The sequence below is a fragment of the Pinus tabuliformis genome, chromosome J (assembly GCF_031772625.1).
Source record: "Pinus tabuliformis cultivar Carrire ecotype Pingquan chromosome J, CPIR1, whole genome shotgun sequence".
In the NCBI taxonomy this organism is placed as follows: domain Eukaryota; kingdom Viridiplantae; phylum Streptophyta; class Pinopsida; order Pinales; family Pinaceae; genus Pinus; species Pinus tabuliformis.
This window is the reverse complement of record NC_142295.1, coordinates 1,467,890,180-1,467,910,723: the sequence shown is the minus strand read 5'-3', so window position 1 is coordinate 1,467,910,723 and position 20,544 is coordinate 1,467,890,180. Positions and strand designations below refer to the sequence as shown.

At 37.8% G+C, this 20,544-nt stretch overlaps 2 protein-coding genes across 2 annotated transcripts; one reads left to right on the top strand and one right to left on the bottom strand.

The window, feature by feature from the left end:
* The first annotated feature begins 3,717 nt into the window (after positions 1-3,717).
* LOC149232900 (uncharacterized) lies at positions 3,718-4,272 on the top strand. The gene has a single exon (XM_089382036.1). The coding sequence runs from the start codon at positions 3,718-3,720 to the stop codon at positions 4,270-4,272; it is 555 nt and encodes a 184-aa protein (XP_089238162.1).
* A 5,564-nt stretch (positions 4,273-9,836) lies between these two features.
* On the bottom strand, positions 9,837-14,688 carry LOC149232899 (uncharacterized). The gene is made up of 2 exons (XM_089382034.1): positions 10,673-14,688; positions 9,837-10,581 (listed from the first exon to the last, which is right to left on the bottom strand). The coding sequence occupies exons 1-2, from the start codon at positions 14,686-14,688 to the stop codon at positions 9,837-9,839; spliced, it is 4,761 nt and encodes a 1,586-aa protein (XP_089238160.1).
* Between the last annotated feature and the right edge of the window lie 5,856 nt (positions 14,689-20,544).

Sequence of the window (20,544 nt, the reverse complement as noted above, 5' to 3'; positions counted from 1 at the left end):
CCAAACATTGTTAAACCCAAATATAAACAGTAAAATAAACATGGTTTATTTTGATGTTGAGACAATTGTTGTCACAATGCGACATTCAAACATGGTTGACGATGGTTTGCTATGATTGACAATGGTTGAAAATGATTGATATTCTAAACGCAAAGGAATAATAAAACAACGGGATGAATAATAAAACCCAAGGGATTATGAACCGAAGGGAATAATATTAAACCAATGGGACTAATATTATAAACCCAACATTGGTAAATCCAGATATAAATATTACAAACACTAAAATAAACATAGTTTATTTTGATGATGAGACAATCCTTGCCACAATGTGACATTCAAACAAGGTTGACCATGTTTGGCTACGATTTATATTATAAACCTAAGGGAATAAAAACCCAAGGGAATATGAACCCAAGGGAATAATATTAATCCCAAGGGACTAATATTATAAAACCAACATTCATAAATACAAATATAATTATTACAAACACTAAAATAAATATGGTTTATTTTCACGGTGAGACAATCTTTGTCAAAATACGACATTCAACCATGGGACTAATATTATAAACCCAATATAGGTAAATCCAAATATAAATACTACAAACACTAAAATAAACATGGCTTATTTTGATGGTAAGACAACTCTTGTCACAATGCAACATTCAACCACGATTGACCATGTTTGGCTATGATTGACAATGTTTTACCATGATTGGTATCATAAATCAAAGTGAATAATAAACCCAAGGGATTTATATTATAAACCAAAGGGAATAAAAACCCAAGGGAATAATCTTAAACCCAAGGGACTAATATTTTAAACCCAACATTCCTAAAACCAAATTTAAATATTACAAGGTCTAAAATAAAAATGATTTATTTTCATGGTGAGACAATCCTTGTCACAATGTGACATTTAACCACAGTTGACCATGGTTGACCATGATTTATATTACAAACATAAGGGAATAATAAACCCAAGGGATTGATATGAAAACCCAAATGAATAATAAATCCAAGGGATTAATACTAAAACTCCAACGGATTATGAACCCAAGTGAATAATATTAAACCGAGGGGACTAATATTATAGACCCAACATTCATAAATCCAAATGCAAATACTGCAAAGACCAAAATAAACATGATTTATTTTCATGGTGAGACAATATTTGTCAAAATCAGACATTCAACCATGGGACTAATATCGTAAACCCAAATATAAATATTAAAAACACTAAAATAAACATGGTTTATTTTCATCGTGAAATAATCTTTCCCAAAATGTGACATTCAACCATGGGACTAATATTATAAACCCAATATTGGTAAACCAAAATATGAATATTACAAACACTAAAATAAACATGATTCATTTTGATGGTGAGACAATCCTTGTCACAATGCAACATTCAACCATGGTTGACCATGATTAACCATGATTGATATTATAAACAGAAGGAAATAATAAACCCAAGGGATTGATATTATAAACCCAAATGAATAATAAACCCATCGGATTAATACTAAAACCCAAAGGGATTGTGAACCAAAGGGAATAATATTAAACTCAAGGGAATAATATTAGACCCAAGGGAATATCCTTGTCATAATGTGACTTTCAACCATCGTTGACCATGGTTGCCTATGATTGACAATGGTTGACCGTGATTGATATTATAAACCCAAAGGAATAATAAAACTAAGGGATTAATACTAAAACCCCAAGGGATTATGAATTGAAGGGAATAATATTAAACCCATGGGACTAATATTATAAACCCAACATTGATAAACCCAAATATAAATACTACAAACACTAAAATAAGCATGGTTGATGGTGAGACAATCCTTGTCACAATGCAACATTCAAACATGGTTGACCATAGTTCTCTATGATTGACAATGGTTGACCATGACTGATATTATAAACCTAAGAGATTAATAAACCCAATTTATTTACATTATAAACCCAAATGAATAATAAACCCAAGGGATTAATCCTAAAACCTTAAGGGAAGAATATTAAGCCCAAGGGACTAATATTATAAACCCAACATGTGTAAACCCAAGTATAAATATTACAAAGACTAAAATAAACATGGTTTATTCATGATGATACAATCCTTGTGACAATGTGACATTCAACCATGGTTGACCATGATTGTTATTATAAACTTGAGGGAATAATAAACCCAAGGGATTGATATTATAAAGCCAAATGAATAATAAGCCATGGTTGAATGTCACATTGTCATTAAAATTTAAAATTTTGTTGTATCTCTTTCTGCCTTCCTCGTTTACCTAATTTAACATTTGGAAATGTTAATAAATAATAATTATTAAAATTTTGTTGTATCTCTTTCTGCCTTCCTCATTTACCTAATTTAACATTTGGAAATGTTAATAAATAATAATTACGACAAATATGTTTGTTCATTTTATTATAGTATTTGCGCATACGTTTGGAATCAAGCCCGAATCCCGAGGCAAAACAATCAAAGGTTGAGTTTTTCTTGTTGACCAAGCTTGCCTCTTTCCTTTTTCTTTTGTATATCAGCTTTACCTTGTTATATATCATGGTTGGCAAGAACTGCACACTACCTTGTTATTATTAAATAATAATAATAATTTAATAAAATAATATCAATAAACCATAAATATTATCACCATTTATCAATTATTAATTAATTATTAATAATGAATAATTTAATGAATTAATTAATTATTTAATAAAGTATTGAATGAATTAATTAATTAGTTAATTGATCATGAATGAAATGAAAATGAATTATTAAAAAAATAATTAAAACTATTTATATTTAATTAACGGTTTATATTTATAAATTTTTAACAATATTTTTATGTATCGAAGATGGACCTCGTTTATAGTTTACTAACGTGACTCAAAATATATAATTGGGATTTTCCTCTATTAATTAATAATATTTACATAAATAAATATTAATTTATTTAATCACTAATATAAGTATAACAATATTAATTAATAATAATAATAAACAATATTAACTAATAATAATAATAAAATAATGGTTTGTTATTGTAATTATTTAGTAAAGCAATATTTTTAAATAATAATAATAATTAGTTAATTATTATTATTATTTAATTAGTTATTTAATGAATTAATTATTAATGAATTAAATAAAAAGAATTAATTAATTATTATTAATATTTATTAAAAATAGTTTTTTCAACTATAAGCTCTGCGATCAGCTCTGAGCACTGCTGTCTCAAGTCGGCCCTGCGGCCATCCAGATCCCAGTGGATGAGCAGATAGAGCTACAGATCTGTTGATTAGATCAGACCGCTGCTCCTCGACCCAGACCTCTAACCCCTGCGTGCTCCATCTGCGGGTGAGATCGTTTATCCGAGGATCTCTCCAAGCGAGGCCCCTGGTCATGGAGACTTGATCTTCGCCTGTCAAGTCAAATCTAGGGCCCATGGAGGTGTTGGGCATCCCCAGGCCCCTTCCTCCTCTCCTCCATCGGCAAGCACCCTAGTTGAGGCATTCAGTCGTCTTCTGGAAGGGCTACCCAAGAAGAAAAATGAAGAAGCAGCGAAATTCGTCAAGAAGCTCGACGATATCCCCGATATTTCTTTACCCCCATAAACCTCGATCCAGGTTGCTCTGTTCCTGTCTCAGCGAGCTCTCATAGGCCAGTTTACCAGTCTATGGCCATCTCCTAAGATGACAGAGAGTTGGGTTAAAAGAAATTGGTCGCTGCTGATCAACGAAATTGTGACCTCATATTTCCTGGGCCGAGGATTCTTCCTCTTTGAATTCACTTCCAAAGATGACAAAGAGATGATCTTTCGAAATGGCCCTTACTTTATGGGCCCCCAGGGTCTATATCAGAATAAATGGACCCCTGACTTTGACCCAGCAGTAGACGTACCCAAAGCTGTTCCGGTATGGGTTAGGCTTCCCAACCTCCCGGTTCATTGCTGGAACTGGGATTCTCTTATGCATAATGGAAATGCCCTGGCGAAATTCATAGACCGAGTGAACAGTAAGGACCAATACGACTGTGCAAGGATATGCGTTGAGGTGGATCTGGAGGAGGGGCTTCCGGAGGCCATCAAACTCAAAGTAGGAAACTGGACGCATGTGCAGAAGCTAGATTATGAACAGTTGCCTTTCAAATGCCGGAAATGCCAGGTCTATGGGCACTTCGCCAGAAACTACCCAACGACCAATGAAGTAGCTCAAGGGAAGGAGGCCGGTTGGAATCAAGTAAAATGATCCAAAATGGTATCCAAGACCCAGAAGCCGGGAGGAATTACCAGCAAAGGCCTCCAGCAGGATCCAGCTCAGTAGATCCAGCAACCCCAGCCCAAGATCAATCAGAGAATAGGTTCGGTCCTCTTAGCTCCCAACCAGAGGAATCTCATGAAGTGGTAGTTTAAAAGCCAATGTCCCCAGACAAATGTTCCCAATCACCCAGCATTAAAGACATGCGAGCTGCTGAAAGTTCAAAGGGAGCCCCTGAAGCAGTAGAGGAGGAGGATCAAGAGTCAGAAGAATCAGAGGAGGAAGGAGAAATAGGAGAATCCCAATCCTCGGTAAGGAGATCTACAAGAGGACGCAAAACGGATCGAGAGAAAAGAGAGCATGAAACATACAAAGATAAACTCCAGGGCAGCCAACCAACATTGGAGAAGGTGTTAGCAAAAAAGCCGAAGATGGTAAGAAACCAGCATCAATGCTCCAAGGGAGCCCAGCCAAGCAAAAGTAAATAATGAAGATAATCTCCTGGAACTGTAGGGGTATGGGCATCAAAATAAAAGAAGAAGCTATATGAAATCTAATAAGAATAGAGGCCCCTGACATACTCTTTCTCCAGGAGACTAAGATGGAGGAATCATATTTTCTCCAGGTAAGCAAAAAACTTTGGAAAAGAAGTAATGCACCAGCTGTCTCAGCCCGAGGAGCCTCTGGAGGGTTGGGTACTCTTTGGAACGAAAGCAGATTTTCGCTGGTGGCAGAGGCATCAAATACCCACTGGGCGATGTTAAAGATGCAACATTTAATTACAAAATAAATCCTTTGCCTTTTCAATGTTTATGTTCCAGTAAATGCTGGAGAAAAAAAGAGCTGCTGGGACTCCTTAACGCAGCAAGCAAATCTGGTCAATTTAGAAAATGTCATCATAGCAGGCGACTTGAACATCACTTTGCATTCATTTGAAAAGAAAGGAGGCTCCATTGTACTAGACCCACCTAGGGAATGGGTTGAGGATCTCCTCCAGGACTGGGATATGCTAGATATCAAGCTCGTCTCAGGTATGTTCACTTGGTCCAATAAAAGAATAGGTCCTGGCCATATTGCAGCAAGGCCGGATAGATTCTTGGTACATAGCTCTTTTCTTATGCTTGGCCTAGACGCTAGCATGCATATTCTTCCTTGTAGCACCTCTGATCATAAGCTAATCAAGCTCACCCTACGAGCTCATGTTGACCTAGGACCCATTCCCTTCAAGTTTAGCCCATTGTGGATCAAGGAACCAAAATTCTTACAGATTGTGAAAGAAAGCTGGACTTAGCTAGTCACTGGATCTCCATTTTATATTTGGGAAGAAAAACTCAGGAGATTGAAATTAGCCCTAAAGAGCTGGGCCAAATCTATTGCAAATCCAGCAGCTCAAAGGAAAAATATCCAAAGCCAGCTTGAAGCATTTCAATTGAACGCAGAAGAGGCTCACATATCCAGAGAGATTTTAGACAAAGAGGCTCACCTCCAACAATGTTATCATAAAGCTTGCCTGACCGAAGAGGAAACGTGGAGGATCAAATCGCGATGTCTCTGGCTAAAGGCAGGTGACAGAAATACATCATTCTTTTACAAGCTTGCTGAAGCCAGAAAAGGTTTCAACTCCATCACTGAAATTAAAGAAGCAGATATCACTCATAAAGACTTTGCAAGTATTAAACAGGCAATTCATCACCATTTTAAAGGGTTGTATAGTGAAGATAAGAATATGAATCATAAATTTGGTTTGTTGGACGAGATTCCCTCCTCAATATCTGCTGATATGAACCAGCATCTAGAAAGTAAAGTCACAATGGAAGAAGTCAAAAGGGCCCTCTATGCCATGAACCCTGACAAATCCCCTGGCCCTGATGGCTTTTCCGCCTCTTTTCTCCAAACCTGCTGGCACATAGTGGGGAAAGACCTATATAAAATGGTTCAAGAATCGCAGGCTTGCCAAAAATTAGGTGGAAGTACTAACTCCTCTTTCCTAGCTCTCATACCCAAGGAAAAGGGAGCCAATTCCTTCAATAGGTTTCGCCCTATATCCCTATGCAACATTGGCTACAAATTGATCACAAAAGTTATTGCTAACAAGTTGAGGCATATTCTTCCTAAAGTCATCCCAGAGAACCAAGGAGGCTTCATACACGGAAGGCATTTAGTGGACAATTTCACAGTTGTCCAAGAGGCAATCCTATCAAGCTAGCAGCGCAAGGAACAAGGTATGGCTATCAATCTGGACCTAGAAAATGCCTTTGATCGAGTTAATCATAGTTTTCTTTTGAATGTGTTGAAAAAATTTGGTTTTGGGGTGAGATTCATCAACTGGATCCGGGCCTGCATCTCGGAACCATGGATCGCTCCTTTAGTCAATGGTAGATCTGCAGGTTTCTTCAAAGCTACAAGAGGGTTAAGACAGGGTTGCCCCATGTCTCCCCTGCTGTTTGTAATTCAAGCTTCAGTTCTCAGTTTCCAACTAAACAAACAAATGCAAGAGCAGGAGATTTCAGCGATATCCATAGCGAGGGGGGTCCAAAATATAAATCATGCATTATTTGCAGACGACACTTTGCTCCTTGGGACAGCTTCGATCCACTCGGCCATAAGATTTAAAGAGACGCTCGATGAGTACTTCATGGAGTCTGGTAGCAGCCTCAACAAGGGTAGGTGCCATACTTACTGCTGGAATACCTCGCCCCCTTTGATCAATTCCATCTCCAGATGCATAGGATTCGCAGCTTCCTCAAAATGGACATCGTTCAAGTATCTGGGGCTGCCCATCTTCCTCAAACGCGCCTACAGTAGGGACTGGATGCCGCAGGTAGAAAAATTTTAAAATTAAACTACAGGCATGGGGACTTGATTGGTTAAATACAGCAAGCAAGATAGTCCTCATTAAAGTTGTCCTTAGCAGCCTCCCGTTATACCAGTTTTCTGTGCTTCTGGCGGCCAAGGGTATACTCCAAAAAATGGATCAATATATCAGAAACTTCTTTTGGAAAGTGGGTAAACACAATGAGAGAAGATTCCAGCTTGTCAAATGGGAGAATGTTCTCAAGCCTAAGATGGAGGGAGGGCTCAATTTCAAAAAACTCCTTCAACAAAACATAGCAATGGATGCTAAACTTCTATGGAGGCTAATTGCGCCTAAACCAGGCTGGGCACAGACAGCTCTCTAGAGAAAATATCTCAAAGGCACAAGACTGAGATGTTTAGACAGATCCCTGCCTCAAGGAACCACGCCATTCATCAACCTCTGCTCCGAAGCCGCCCCCTTGATTCAATCCAAATCCTATTGGATTCCAGGAAATGGGAAAAAAATAAATATATTGAAGGACCGTATTATGGATCGTGATCCTATCGGAGAATGCCCAAAGGTGAAATCGCTGAAGGATTGGTTGATGGCAGCAGGGAAGACCAAGCTGTGGGACATCTCCACTTGGAATGGCATGCAGTGGGCGGGCTGGAGTTTGCCGGATCCGCCCTCAGACCTCCACCAAGAGGTCATCCACCGCTATGAACTATTGAATGGAATCGCACCCACGCGCATTAATAAGAAGGATAGGCAAGGTTGGGGCGATTAGTCGATAGGTTATACAGTCGCCCAGGGATACACGTGCCTAGATGCAACACCAAATGCGCCCACAGATCTGGCCCCGTGGAAGACAGTATGGGGCATCTCCACGCTGCCAAAAATAGATTCCTTTTGCTGGATTTTATGTCACAGGAAAATATTAACCGATGATAAACTCCAGAGGCGCGGCTTCTACGGACCGTCTAGGTGCTCGCTGTGCCATGACTCTGAAGAAAGCACCACGCATCTGGTTCTTAATTGCAAGTTCTCCATTCCGGTTTGGAGAGAACTGATGGAGTATTGGAACCACAGATTCGAGCTTCCAGTGACCATAATAGATCTGTTTGCCACCTGGAAAACCTGCTATCCCGGACCGCCACCCAAAACTAAAGGGATCAAAGTGGCCTGGGCATCACTGCTTAAAATTTGCTGCTGGCAGTTATGGCTAGAGCGCAACAGCAGAATCTTCAGGAATCTCCATCACAATGCCAAGACTGTGGCAGCCAAGGTAAATATCCAATTAAAAGAATGTTTGGGAGATCATAAAGATGACTCCAACCTCACCCAGCTAGACAGAGATTGGGGGCCTCCTTGAACCTGCACTTTCAACAAAATATCAGAAACATGGCTCCTCCAGAGAAATGGCAAATAAGGGGAAAAGGCATAGAGGACTTCCAAAACTAGATTCTTAAATAGAATGTGCACTCCCCTTCTTCGACGGTGCAGAAAAAGGTAACCCGGGCAACGCTGGAGCAGGGGGAGTAACTAAAAGCATAGATGGTGCAAAAATCCTCCATTTTGCCTGGGGATTAGGAATCAACTCCAACATCCAAGCCGAAGCATTTTCCCTCTACCAAGGACTCAAACAGCTTCTGAACCTGGAAATCAAGGAGGCCAATATCCTGGGGGATTCCGAGGTGATCATCAAACTTATGGTGACTAGCTCTACTCCACGGGATTTAAGATTAGCAAGGCTAATCCAAAGAATAAGAGGAAGGGCAAAGATGTTCCAAAATCTGAAATTCTTTCACGTGCTGAGAGACAACAACAAAGAGGCAGATCTCGAAGCCAATAAAGATGCACAACTATCTGCCGGGACATTGAAAAGAGACAGGGAAGAAGCATGGGTTCCAATTCCTTAAAGCATTTCAGAAGATGTTTTTTTGCTTAATACTAAAGCTGTTTGTATGTATATTTAAACTGGGGCAAATAGTAAATATAAGCACAATTGCTGATTCCAAATGGAAGTGGACAGCAAGGCTAAAAGAGTCTCAGAAGGAAGAATCCAATTGGATAGTGCCCACTCCTACTGTAATCAGAAGACTGGTATTTAGACCAACTCATTAATACAATCCATAACCGTTCTTGTTAAATAAAAAAAAAATATTTATTAAAAAATAATATTATTACATTTATTAACAATACAAATTAATAATTTCAAGTTTTACTACCACATATCAGTTGAGAATGAGCTTCGTCACTAAGGGGATTTATGATCAAACCTCAAATGGGGTGGTTGTGCCATGTGGAAGGAGACATGCTAAAAAACCTAGTTAGTTTAGGTGCTCAGGTCGGGTGCCCGAGTGACTTTCCAATCAAATGCCCCTAAGTTGGGGCTCCTCAAGCCACTCAAATCGATGCGATCCCCAAATGAATTATCAATTAAATGGCTCTAAATTGAGGCTCTTCTAACCATGGGTCAAACTTAGAAAATCACACACAACTTAACAAACAAAAAAACTATAATATGAAATAATAACAATATTTTTTTTTTAATGAAGTCGGGTACTTATCTATTATAAAAACCTGAGTTACAGAGATCTATTACATTGTAGAAGAGAAATTTTGATCTGAGGAGCAAAAGCGGGTTCGCAGACCCATATTCCTCAATACTTCTCTTGTTTAATCTGAAAGCAAAATGAAGACGGCTGTACTGCCTTACAAAGGAACCTCCTAACCAGCTAAATTTACATTGCATCTATTAAGGGAAGTGTTGGGTGACAGAATCCTCCTGGTTCCTTGCGCTTGCCTTTGTTGATGCTTCAGCCTGGTAACTCTGGGTAAGGGAGCGGATGTGGTCCATGGCTGCCTCCAGATGGCTGCAGCGTTCTTTCAACCCTTCAATCTCATTCTTCCTCTTGTCCATTTTTTTACGCTCGGAGTTCCTATCTGCATGGTAATCATCTTGCAGCTCTTTAAGCTGCCTGGTTAGCCGATTGATCATAAAAGTGTGGGCCTTGCACATGGTGCAGTCCCTGTTGTTGAAGATGTTGTCCAGTGGTTTGGCTGGTTGGGCTTGGTCAGCTGGTTGGTTTTGTTGTTCGGCCATATTAGCCAACAGAGGACTGAGATTCGAAGGAGGAGAAGTTCCTAGATGAGCGAGGAGCTGGAGAGTAAAGAGAGGGGGCGAGGTGTCACAGTGATGCTGTCTCAGGCGAGGGGAGAGCGAAGGGATTAAATCCCGTGGAGAAGTGCTGCCTTCAACAAGGTATTTTCGACTTGAGAGAATGTAAGGGAGATGCAGATCATTGCCCGAGACTGTGCGAATACAAGAACCCTGTGTTCGATATATAATACCATGAGAGGTCCTCCCGATGTCAAGTAGAGTCTGAGCAGATCTAATCTCAGGAGAGGGAAGATCTATAGATTTGATATGGTTGCTGTTGAGGGGCGTGCTGAGAAGATGGGCGCAGCCCCCGTTTCTGAGAATGTCTGCGCTGCTTTGTCTGAAATTCTTGGGAGGGGCAGCGGGAGAGACCCGCTTATGGAATGTCTTTCTCATAAACCATATCATTTTCCTTGACTTGACCCGCTTGCCTTTCGGTAGCCTTGTTTGCCTGAGCATCTGCTTCCACATTGTTTGTTCGTAGGATGTGTTTAAAGGTGGCTCCTCCAATAGCTTTGATGTTGCCCATTATCCTTCCTTTGATATTGTTTAAGGCTGCTTGATTGAACTCTTTCCCTATTATCATTGAAGCGATGATGATGGCAGAATCACCAACGATCAGTAGGTTTCTTATACCCAGGTTCCTGGCAATGGATGTCCCCAGAAGGAGGCTGTATGCTTCTGCCCTATTGTTAGTCATAATGCCCAGACCCCATTCATACGTGACTACATTTCTTCCTTGCTCATCTTTGATAACTCCACCTGCTCCCGCTTGGCCTGGGTTGTTCTTTGATGCACCATCAAAGAAGAGGGTTGGTCTATTTTGCTTCTGAATCCAATTTTTAACTTCTTCCTTCGTCCCTCTCAATTTCCATTCCATATGCCTGCTTCCTTTGTTTGCTAATTTGTGAGCGCTTCTGTCACAGTTGAATTTGTTAGACCACTCTTTTATTTTTGCATCTGTCAGTTCCAATTCCTCATGTGCTATACCATTTGCCTCTAGGGACTCAGAGATGAGGGCCATCGTTTTGGCTAGAACATTGGAGGTACTAGGCTTTTTGTTCTTGAAAATGCATTTATTCCTGGCAATCCAAATCTGCCAGCAGAGGTTGGCAAGGATGTTGTTCCAGATCCTTTTTGCTAGGCCCTTGCACTTGCCAGATTGAGGGAAGCTGTTTCCCCATTGTTTCTGGAAGAGAGTGATCTGGTTGGGAAGGTCCCTGATGATGAGAGGGCTGGTGATGAGTTTCCAGCACACTTTTGCGAAGGGGCAATCCATGAAGAGATGGTTACTGCTTTCCTCTTCCTTCCTGCACATGCAGCAGATTGAAGGACCTTGGATGCCCTTCTTCCTGAGGTTTTCAGCGGTCAGGATTTTGCCATGTAGAAGGGTCCAGTTGAAACACTTAACCTTTGGCAGACATTCGGTTTTCCAAGTTGCTTTGTGAAATGGCCAATTGTTTAGAGCTGAGGCATTTTGCAAAACTTTATATCCCTCTTTTACTGTATATCTGCCTCCATTAGGGTCCCAAACGAATTTGTCTTCCACCGTTCGATTTGTTGGGGCTGAGCCTGTCAGCGAAGTCTTGAGCTCGGCCCAGAGGTTCTTGAGGATCTCAGGGAGAGGTAATGGTCTCCAACCTGTCCAGCAGTTCTGATCCCAGAGAGAGATATCGAACAAGGTTTTTAGCTTTGCCTCGTCCATCCACCTTTGAAGGGGCTTATATTTGATGATCGTTGCCCTTGCCTCCGTGCCCATTATCCTGTCATCCCATATATTAGTCTCTTTGCCATTACCCGGGGCTCTTGAAATGTAAGATTTGAAGTGAGGAAGAGTCTTTTTAATCAGCTTCCATACGGGAGTACACGGTCTTTCGATGATGTTTTCTGATAGGATGTTGCTATTGATCCCATTTAAGTACTTCCTCTTGATGACCTCTGTCCACCAGGTCCCTCTCTCATTAAGAATTCTCCAAACCAGTTTGTAGCCCATTGCCATGTTTGCTAGCTTTGGAATTCTGATGCCGAGCCCTCCTTTTTCTAGGGGGAGAATGACTTTGTCCCACTTAACGAGGCTGAACTTTTTTGTGTCCTGCTTTCCACCTTTCCATAGGAAACCTCTGATAATCAGCTCCATGTGCTTGTGAATGCCTGCCGGGGCCAGAGTAGTAGCGAATTGATAGATTGGGAGGGCTGAGAGTATGGCCTTTATGAGGATGATTCTGCCTGCCAGGTTAAGCCAGTACACTCCCCAGCTCTGAAGTTTCCCTCTCAATTTCTCAATTAATTTTGTCCAGATCTCGGCTTTAATTGATTCTTTAGCCAAAGGTAATCCTAGATAAGTGAAGTGGGACCAGTTCCCTTGGGCAGGGATTTCCATGATTATAGAAATTCTCTGGGTGATATTTCTTTGGACATTCCAAGTGTAGATCATACACTTGTTGTTTAGTTTGCCGCCAGAGGCTTGGAGGAAGAGATCCAAAGCTTTCTTGAACCTTCTAGCCATTATGCTGGAGGCACCCCCTATTAGGAGAGTGTCATCTGCGAAGAGGGAGTGATTAATTCCCTTAGATCCTCGGACTATCTCAACCCCTGTTATTTCTTTGACTTTGCGCTTGTTTTCCAAATGTAAGCTGAGGGTTTCAGCCATTATAATGTAGAGAAAAGGTGACAATGGACACCCTTGCCTTAGGCCTCTGGAACTCTTGAAGGCGTTGCATGGCCTTCCATTGATGAGGGGTGCTATCCAGTTATGGGAAATGCATTCCATGATCCTGCTAGTAAAGTGCTCTGAGATGCCAAATTTCATAAGGACTGCCTGGAGGAATGCATGGTTAACCCGATCAAAGGCGTTTGCCATATCCAATTTGATGATCATGCCCTTCTCCTTCCTGGATATGCTGCTGTGTATTGCCTCCTGAATGAGGATGACATTATCCGTTATATGTCTCCCAGGGACAAAGCCACCCTGATTTTCGGAAATGAGGGAGGGGAGGACCTTTTTAAGCCTGTTCGCCAGGATCTTAGTGATTATTTTGTACGAGACGTTACACAGGGAAATAGGGCGGAATCTGTCAAAGGATTGGGGGCAAGGATCTTTGGGGATAAGGGCTAGATGAGAGGACTTAATACTGCTACCCAGCTTACATTTTGCAAAAAAAAAATTTGCCATTCTGACGTAATCCTTCTTGATAGTTTCCCAATGGGTTCTATAAAAGGCCATTGTAAAGCCATCAGGGCCAGGAGCCTTTTCCAATGGCATGCTGTAGATGGATTTTTCAATCTCCTCCATTGTGATTTCCTTATCTAGATCTTTGTTTTGAGCCTCTGTGATTTTGCTCTCAATTATGTTTAGGAATTTCGGATTCTCCATGTAATGAGGGTCAGCAGTTAGAAGGGTTTGGAAATGCCGGGACGCTGCCTCCTTAATCTCACCTTGCTCTGATAACACTCTACCCTCAACTGATATTTTCCCAATGTTATTCCCCGCTCTCCTCATTTTGATGCTATTATGAAAAAAGGATGTGTTTTTATCCCCTGATTTGAGCCAGAGGCACCTCGATTTTTGCCTTTGCTCTTCTTCTTCCACTCGATTCTGCTTGTACAGCTCCATGTACAGGTCATTTTCTTTCCTTATGTCATCTTCTGTGTCTTGGCTTTTCTCTCTTTCTTGATTCCACTCTGCTAATTTACTTTGGAGATCGATTTTCCTTTTCTCTGCCTCTGTTGCATAGTTCCTCGCCCATTGTTTGATGGCTATCCGGATGAGTTTTATCTTTGTTTCCCATACATAGTGTAGGGATCCTTTGATTTCAGTTGCCCAGGTGTCCCTTACCAAGTTCCTGAAGACCTCGCTGCTGTCCCATGCTCTGTTGTATTTGAAGGGTAACGGTCCCAGGTTTTCCCTTTTAATCAGGTTCAGAGCTACAGGTTTATGGTCTGAGATAAAACCTTGTATTATTGAGCTTTGGATCCTTGCGAAATTGACCACGATTCTTTGCTGAACTAGTATGCGATCCAGCCTCTCTTTGATGTTGTTTTTACCGGTTCTTTTGTTTGACCAAGTGAATCGCCCGTTCTGAGGTGGTATGTCAACAAGATTGTGCTCTTGAATGATTTTTTCTAAAGCATCCCTTGAGGGGTCTGCAAAGAAATTTCCTCCCATTTTTTCCTCCGCATTCCTTATTAAATTCAAGTCTCCTCCTAGGAAGATGTTTCTGCCCTGAGCACTCATTAAATCAGCTGTAATTGACTCCCAACAAGCGGCTTTTTCTCTGAAGTGGGGTGGGGCATAAACATTGTATATGGTGTATTCCTCAGTCTTGGAGACATCTTGCACATCTGTTCTTAGCCACCACCTATTCTGTCTGCTGTCCTTGAGATTCCATTTGTTTTTGTCCCATATTGTTCCTATTCCTCCTGAGGCCCCTGATGCGCTCAGTGCCATTCCTTCATAGCTTCTGCTTCTTTTCACACTGTTCTGGAATTCTTGTTCATTTATTTTGGTCTCCTGAAGTAGTAGAAAGTCTGGGTGTTCCAGTTTGAGAAGGTCGCGGACTGCATTAGTTTTTAGGGAGGAGCCCATCCCCCTACAGTTCCAAGAAACCAGATTCATCATTTACTATATTTGTTGTGTGTTCCTCCTTTCTCCTTCATCTTCTCCCCGCTTCCTTTGGCCTTGTCTAAGTATGTATCCATTGGCTGTTGGGTCCCTGTTGCCATTTCTTTTGCTGCATTCTCATCCCTGATCTCTTTATTTGATTTCCTTCCAACTTTCCTGGGTGAGTCTACACATTAACTTTATTTTTTAAAGTGATTGTACATATAATTAATATACTTTTAAACCTAAATAAACTACATTAATGTGTAGACCTTTACCTTTCTTTATGTAATTTGTTCGGTAATATGGAATGCAATATGTAAAAAAAAGAAATTGAAATTTCAATATATATGACTTTGTGGCCAGGACGAGTTATAAAAAGGTTAAACCGATACAACCTCAAATAAGTTATTATACCCTTCGTTCTGATGTTCTCAACAGATGGGAGAGTATAAGGTTTTTCTTTTGGCCGTCACCCTTACCTTGGTTATCTAGCCTTGTTTGACAACTGGATTCTTCTAATACTAGTTTGGTATATAATAAACCTTTGGAAAGATTCTACCTAATCCAAGGAACGAGCGCGTGTCGTATCTATGAGACAGAATTGAGCCACCTGGCCAGCTTTTTGAGTATAACGGTATGTAAATAGGAAACTTTAACATAATTCAGACTGGAACTTCTTGCGTTGCACATCACACTGACATCTTAAACACCAAATAATAAGAAACTATGACTGTATGGAAGTATTGCAAATCCACGACTCCGTGGATTATTAAAGGTCCATAAAGTAACCATGGAAAAAATGGTAATTCTCATTATAAAGGAAAAATTACATGCTGTATACGGAGATTGCTGTAGAAGAGACAGAATGTCTGTCAACACTTGAGAAAGGTTTGTAATAGCAAAATAAGATGTTTGATCCACACAGGGAGGCACATAAAAACTAGTTCAGCAAAAAATTTAATCAAAATTACTCTTGTCAAAAAAATATCTGTCAAATATGTCTAATAATTTAAACACATATATGAATATTCACGGATGGTAACTTGTGATAAAAAACATACTGCAGGCTCCCGTGATGCCTTTTAGACTAGTGTATCTCTATACGGCCGATGAACTGAAAATATTATTAAATACAAACCTATTATATATATAAGAAACTTTTAACCTAATTCAGACTGGAACCCGTTGTACAACACATCATATTGGCATCTTAAACATAAAAAATTGAGAAACTAGGAATGTATGAAAGTATTTCAAATCAACGAGTCCATGCTTTATTCAATGTCTATAAAATAACAACAAAAATAATACTATTAAATGCAAACATAAATCCCGAAAAATGAAATACTGCTGGCATGGCAAACAAATGAATGTGGTACTCGCTAGTCAACTATTCCTTATAACGAAAAGGAAATTAGTGTAGCATGGACTTTTACAACAGTTTCTTCCTAATTATATACCGTATTTATAATGATCTAATTAAATCATGTAGATTGAGCTGACCTTGTATAGTATTTTTGAGCAAATAGGGTCATGTATTTTTCGAGCAAATTGTGTCAGTATGATATATTCAACATTTTTATTGGATACTTCACTTTATTCTAAGTAATTAGAAAAGTAAAGAATAAGTAGATACTATTATTTTCAAGTGAGTGAGTGTAGGTCTTGTTGTGAAGATGGTTTATCGTCGTCTGCCCCGTAGGTTTAAAATTTCATGTTATGATAGGTTTGTTTATGTGAAGTTATTATGTATTTTGATTTTTCGAAATAGCAAGTAGAACAAGATGTTGTTCATGGATACAGCTAGTATTTGGTACAATAAACCACATTAAAAAAAGGAAAAATTAACTTATTAATTTTTTTTTTTAATTTTCATTAATATTGTTAATAATACCATTATCAATAGCAGCTAGATGTTATTCATGAAAGCCCTGTGTCAGCTTCTGCGTTGTCTCTTCTGTCTTTGGAACTTCTGCGTTAACCTCTCCCGGCTGTTCGGGCAGTTCCCGGAAAATTCCGGCTTTCTGAGTGGAGGGTAGCTTCTGCTCTACACTGGCCCTTTTGGCTGTGCGTTAGGCCTGGGTGGGCTCAGATTAGCCCAAAGTCAGTACATTCTAAATTATTAAATAACATGCCAAAATAATTTATTAATTTATTTTATTTTATTTTAATTTCGTTAATATTGGGGTTTAAATTTCATACTATAACATGTTTTTCTATATAAAATTATTATCTAACTTGATTCCTTAGAATAGCACATAGATATTGTTCATAAATCTAACCAGTACAAGATTGAAAAAATATACAATATCTACTCTAAATTATAAAATAACAATAACAAAAACAAATATTAATTTATTATTTTTTAAAATTTCCATTAAAAAAATAAAAATGGTTCAAACCCATCACTGATGTACTACCTATTACTTAATATTTTTTCTAATAAACTCTCCATTTATTATTTTTAATTTATACTGGTTGTATCTATTTTGTAAAACTTGAATGATAAAAAAAACAGGTCTTCTATGTAAACTTAGATATTATTTGAATATACGGTTAGTTACGGTATTAGACCACAAGCATCAGGACATCAATATATTAGGGCGAGAAAATTTCAATTAGCTTCCCATATATGAACTCAATGAATTCTGATTTGCAGCAACATGGTTGGTCGGTTGCTTCTAATAAAGAATGCAATCATGGGAACAAATTTTCTTCAGTGTAGGATCTATTCCATTAAGAGACGTGGTGTATGAGCAAAATAGATACAACTTCGCAAAGAAAATCATAATTCTCCACGTTGCTGCAACGTATAAATTAGCAATCACCTTTCGCTCTTCGTTGCAGTGGCCCAGTAGGTATATCAACCCATCCTTCTACCTAATGGCTTTCATGTCTGGTTTCTCACTTTCTTGTTGCAGTGACCTAGAGAACAATAATATTAAAGTGTTATTGTGAAACTAATTCAAGCTTCCGTGTAATGAATGGAAAAGCAATTGACTGCTGTCATGACTTCTCATGACATTATGTGAAGCTGATCTTAGAATGGATGATATATCACCAACGAAATTATAGATGTGGGGCATTTAAATAATTTCATAGATTGTCGAAGGTTGAGAGAAATATGGAGAATATAACTGATATCATAGAGCCCTTTGCCTTGCAAATTTGGCGTATTGTTTATGTTCGAGATATTCATACAATCATGCCACCCAATAAGCAATGACTAAATATCCGAGACTTTCTTACAAGCCACAGAGAGAACGACTAATAAATCTGGCTTGGAAGAGGAGGAGCTTAGCAATGTTTAACGGTAGTCAGTATAAATGGAAGTATTTTGCACGTGTGCTTGCAAAGCTATGTTTTGTTCAATGTTTAAGTTGCAAGTATATTAATTAGCATAACCACATTGATTAATGTAGTTGATAAACACTATATAACCACATTTTCCAATGTAGTTGATATAGGCCAATAAAGTTATATCAACAACATTCATAATTATTATGGGTTTTTCTTAAACACCAACTAATTAGAATTAGCAGTGACTATATAAATATTAACAAATAGATTATTTATATATATTATTATATGAAAAGGATCTGCCATATATATGAGAATAGGAACATCAAGGATGAAAACCAATTCCTCTTAGAATGCCCAGCTTACAACCACATTAGATCTCAGTTTCACAATCTTTGTTACAATATTGACCTTCCTAGCCTTTTACAATGCCAAAATTATAGTGAGCTCGGGAGGCTTCTCTCCAAACTTTTTGAGCATAGGAATAAAATCTTAAATCAAAATAAATAATTTGTTTCTTTAAGTCCGATAGACTAATGTTTGGTCTTAGCAGAGGTTAACCACCACCACCATCATCATTATCATATTAATATTATTATAATAATATAAACTCCTCATAATATTAGTAATATTAATTAATAATAAAAATATATCATAATAATATTAGATTCTCATTATATTATTAAAAAATATAGTAATATAATTATTATCATATTATAATAATAATAATATAAAATTGTAAAAATAATAATATCAATTATATTTATTATTAATATAATAGTAAAATATATTTATTATTATATTATTATAATAATATTGTATTATCATTATGTTATTATTCTAACAATAATATAAAATAATAATAATAATCACAATTATATTGAATTATTATTATAATAATAATATTAGCTCTAACAACCACGATCCAATAATAATTAGAATTGTGATAAGTGAATTATTATGTGTAATTTTTTAAAGACCAACTATTTATGATAATTAATATCTATATAAATAATAACAATGATATTCTTATACATTTATGATTATTATATTAATATTATTATAATAATATAACCCTATAATAATATTAGTAATATTAATTGATAATAATAACAAAAATTATTATTATTATTATTATTATGCTTTATTAATTCAACCATGTTTATTTTGGTATTTTTAATATTTATCTTAGGGTTTGTATACATTGGGTTTATTACCAAAGGGATTAATACTAAAACCCCAAGGGATTATGAACCAGCGAGAATAATATTAAACAAAATGGACTAATATTATAAACCCAAGCATCTAATAAACCCAACCTTTTAATATTATAAACCCAAGGAATTAGTGAACCTAACAGATAAATATTAAAAACCTAAGGGATCAAGGCGTGCAATGAATTGATATTACAAACACAAGAGATTAATAAAGATGGCCATGACTGATATTATAAACCCAATCTAATAATAAACCCAAATGATTAATACTAAAACCCCAGGGGATTATGTTCCCAAGGGACTAATATTAAACCCAAGGGACTAATATTATAAACCCAACATTGGTAAATCCTAATATAAATATTAGCAAGACTAAAATAAACATGGTTTATTTTCATGGTGAGACTATTTTTGTCACAATGTGATATTCTACCATGGTTGACCATGGTTGGTTATGATTGACAATGGTTGACAATGATTGATGTTATAAACCTAAGGGAATAATAAAGACAAGGGATTAATATTATAAACCTAAAGGAATAATAAAACTAAGGGATTAATACTAAAACCCCAAGGGATTATGACCTCAAGGGAATAATATTAAATACATGGGACTAATATTATAAACCCAAATATAAACACTACAAACAGTAAAATAAACATGGTTTATTTTTACGGTGAGACAATTGTTGTCACAATGCGCCATTCAAACATGGCTGACGATGGTTTGCTATGATTGACAATGGCTGATATTCTAAATGCAAAGGAATAATAAAACAAAGGGATGAATACTAAACCCCAAGGGATTATGAACCGAAGGGAATAATATTAAACCAATGGGACTAATATTATAAACCCAACATTGGTAAATCCAAATATAAATACTACAAACACTAAAATAAACATAGTTTATTTTGATGATGAGACCATCATTGTCACAATGCGACATTCAAACATGGTTGACCATGTTTCACTACGATTTATATTATAAACCTAAGGGAATAAAAACCCAAGGGAATATGAACCCAAGGGAATAATATTAATCCCAAGGGACTAATATTATAAAACCAACATTCATAAATACAAATACAAATATTACAAACACTAAATAAACATGGTTTATTTTCACGGTGAGACAATCTTTGTCAAAATGCGACCTTCAACCATGGGACTAATATTATAA

Coding starts and splice junctions, on each gene's coding strand:
- LOC149232900 (XM_089382036.1), top strand. CDS start 3,718: ATGACAGAGAGTTGGGTTAAAAGAAATTGGTCGCTGCTGATCAACGAA.
- LOC149232899 (XM_089382034.1), bottom strand. CDS start 14,688: ATGGCACTGAGCGCATCAGGGGCCTCAGGAGGAATAGGAACAATATGG. Junction 10,582..10,672: donor GCAAACAAGGCTACCGAAAG/GCAAGCGGGTCA, acceptor CAAGAATTTCAG/ACAAAGCAGCGCAGACATTC.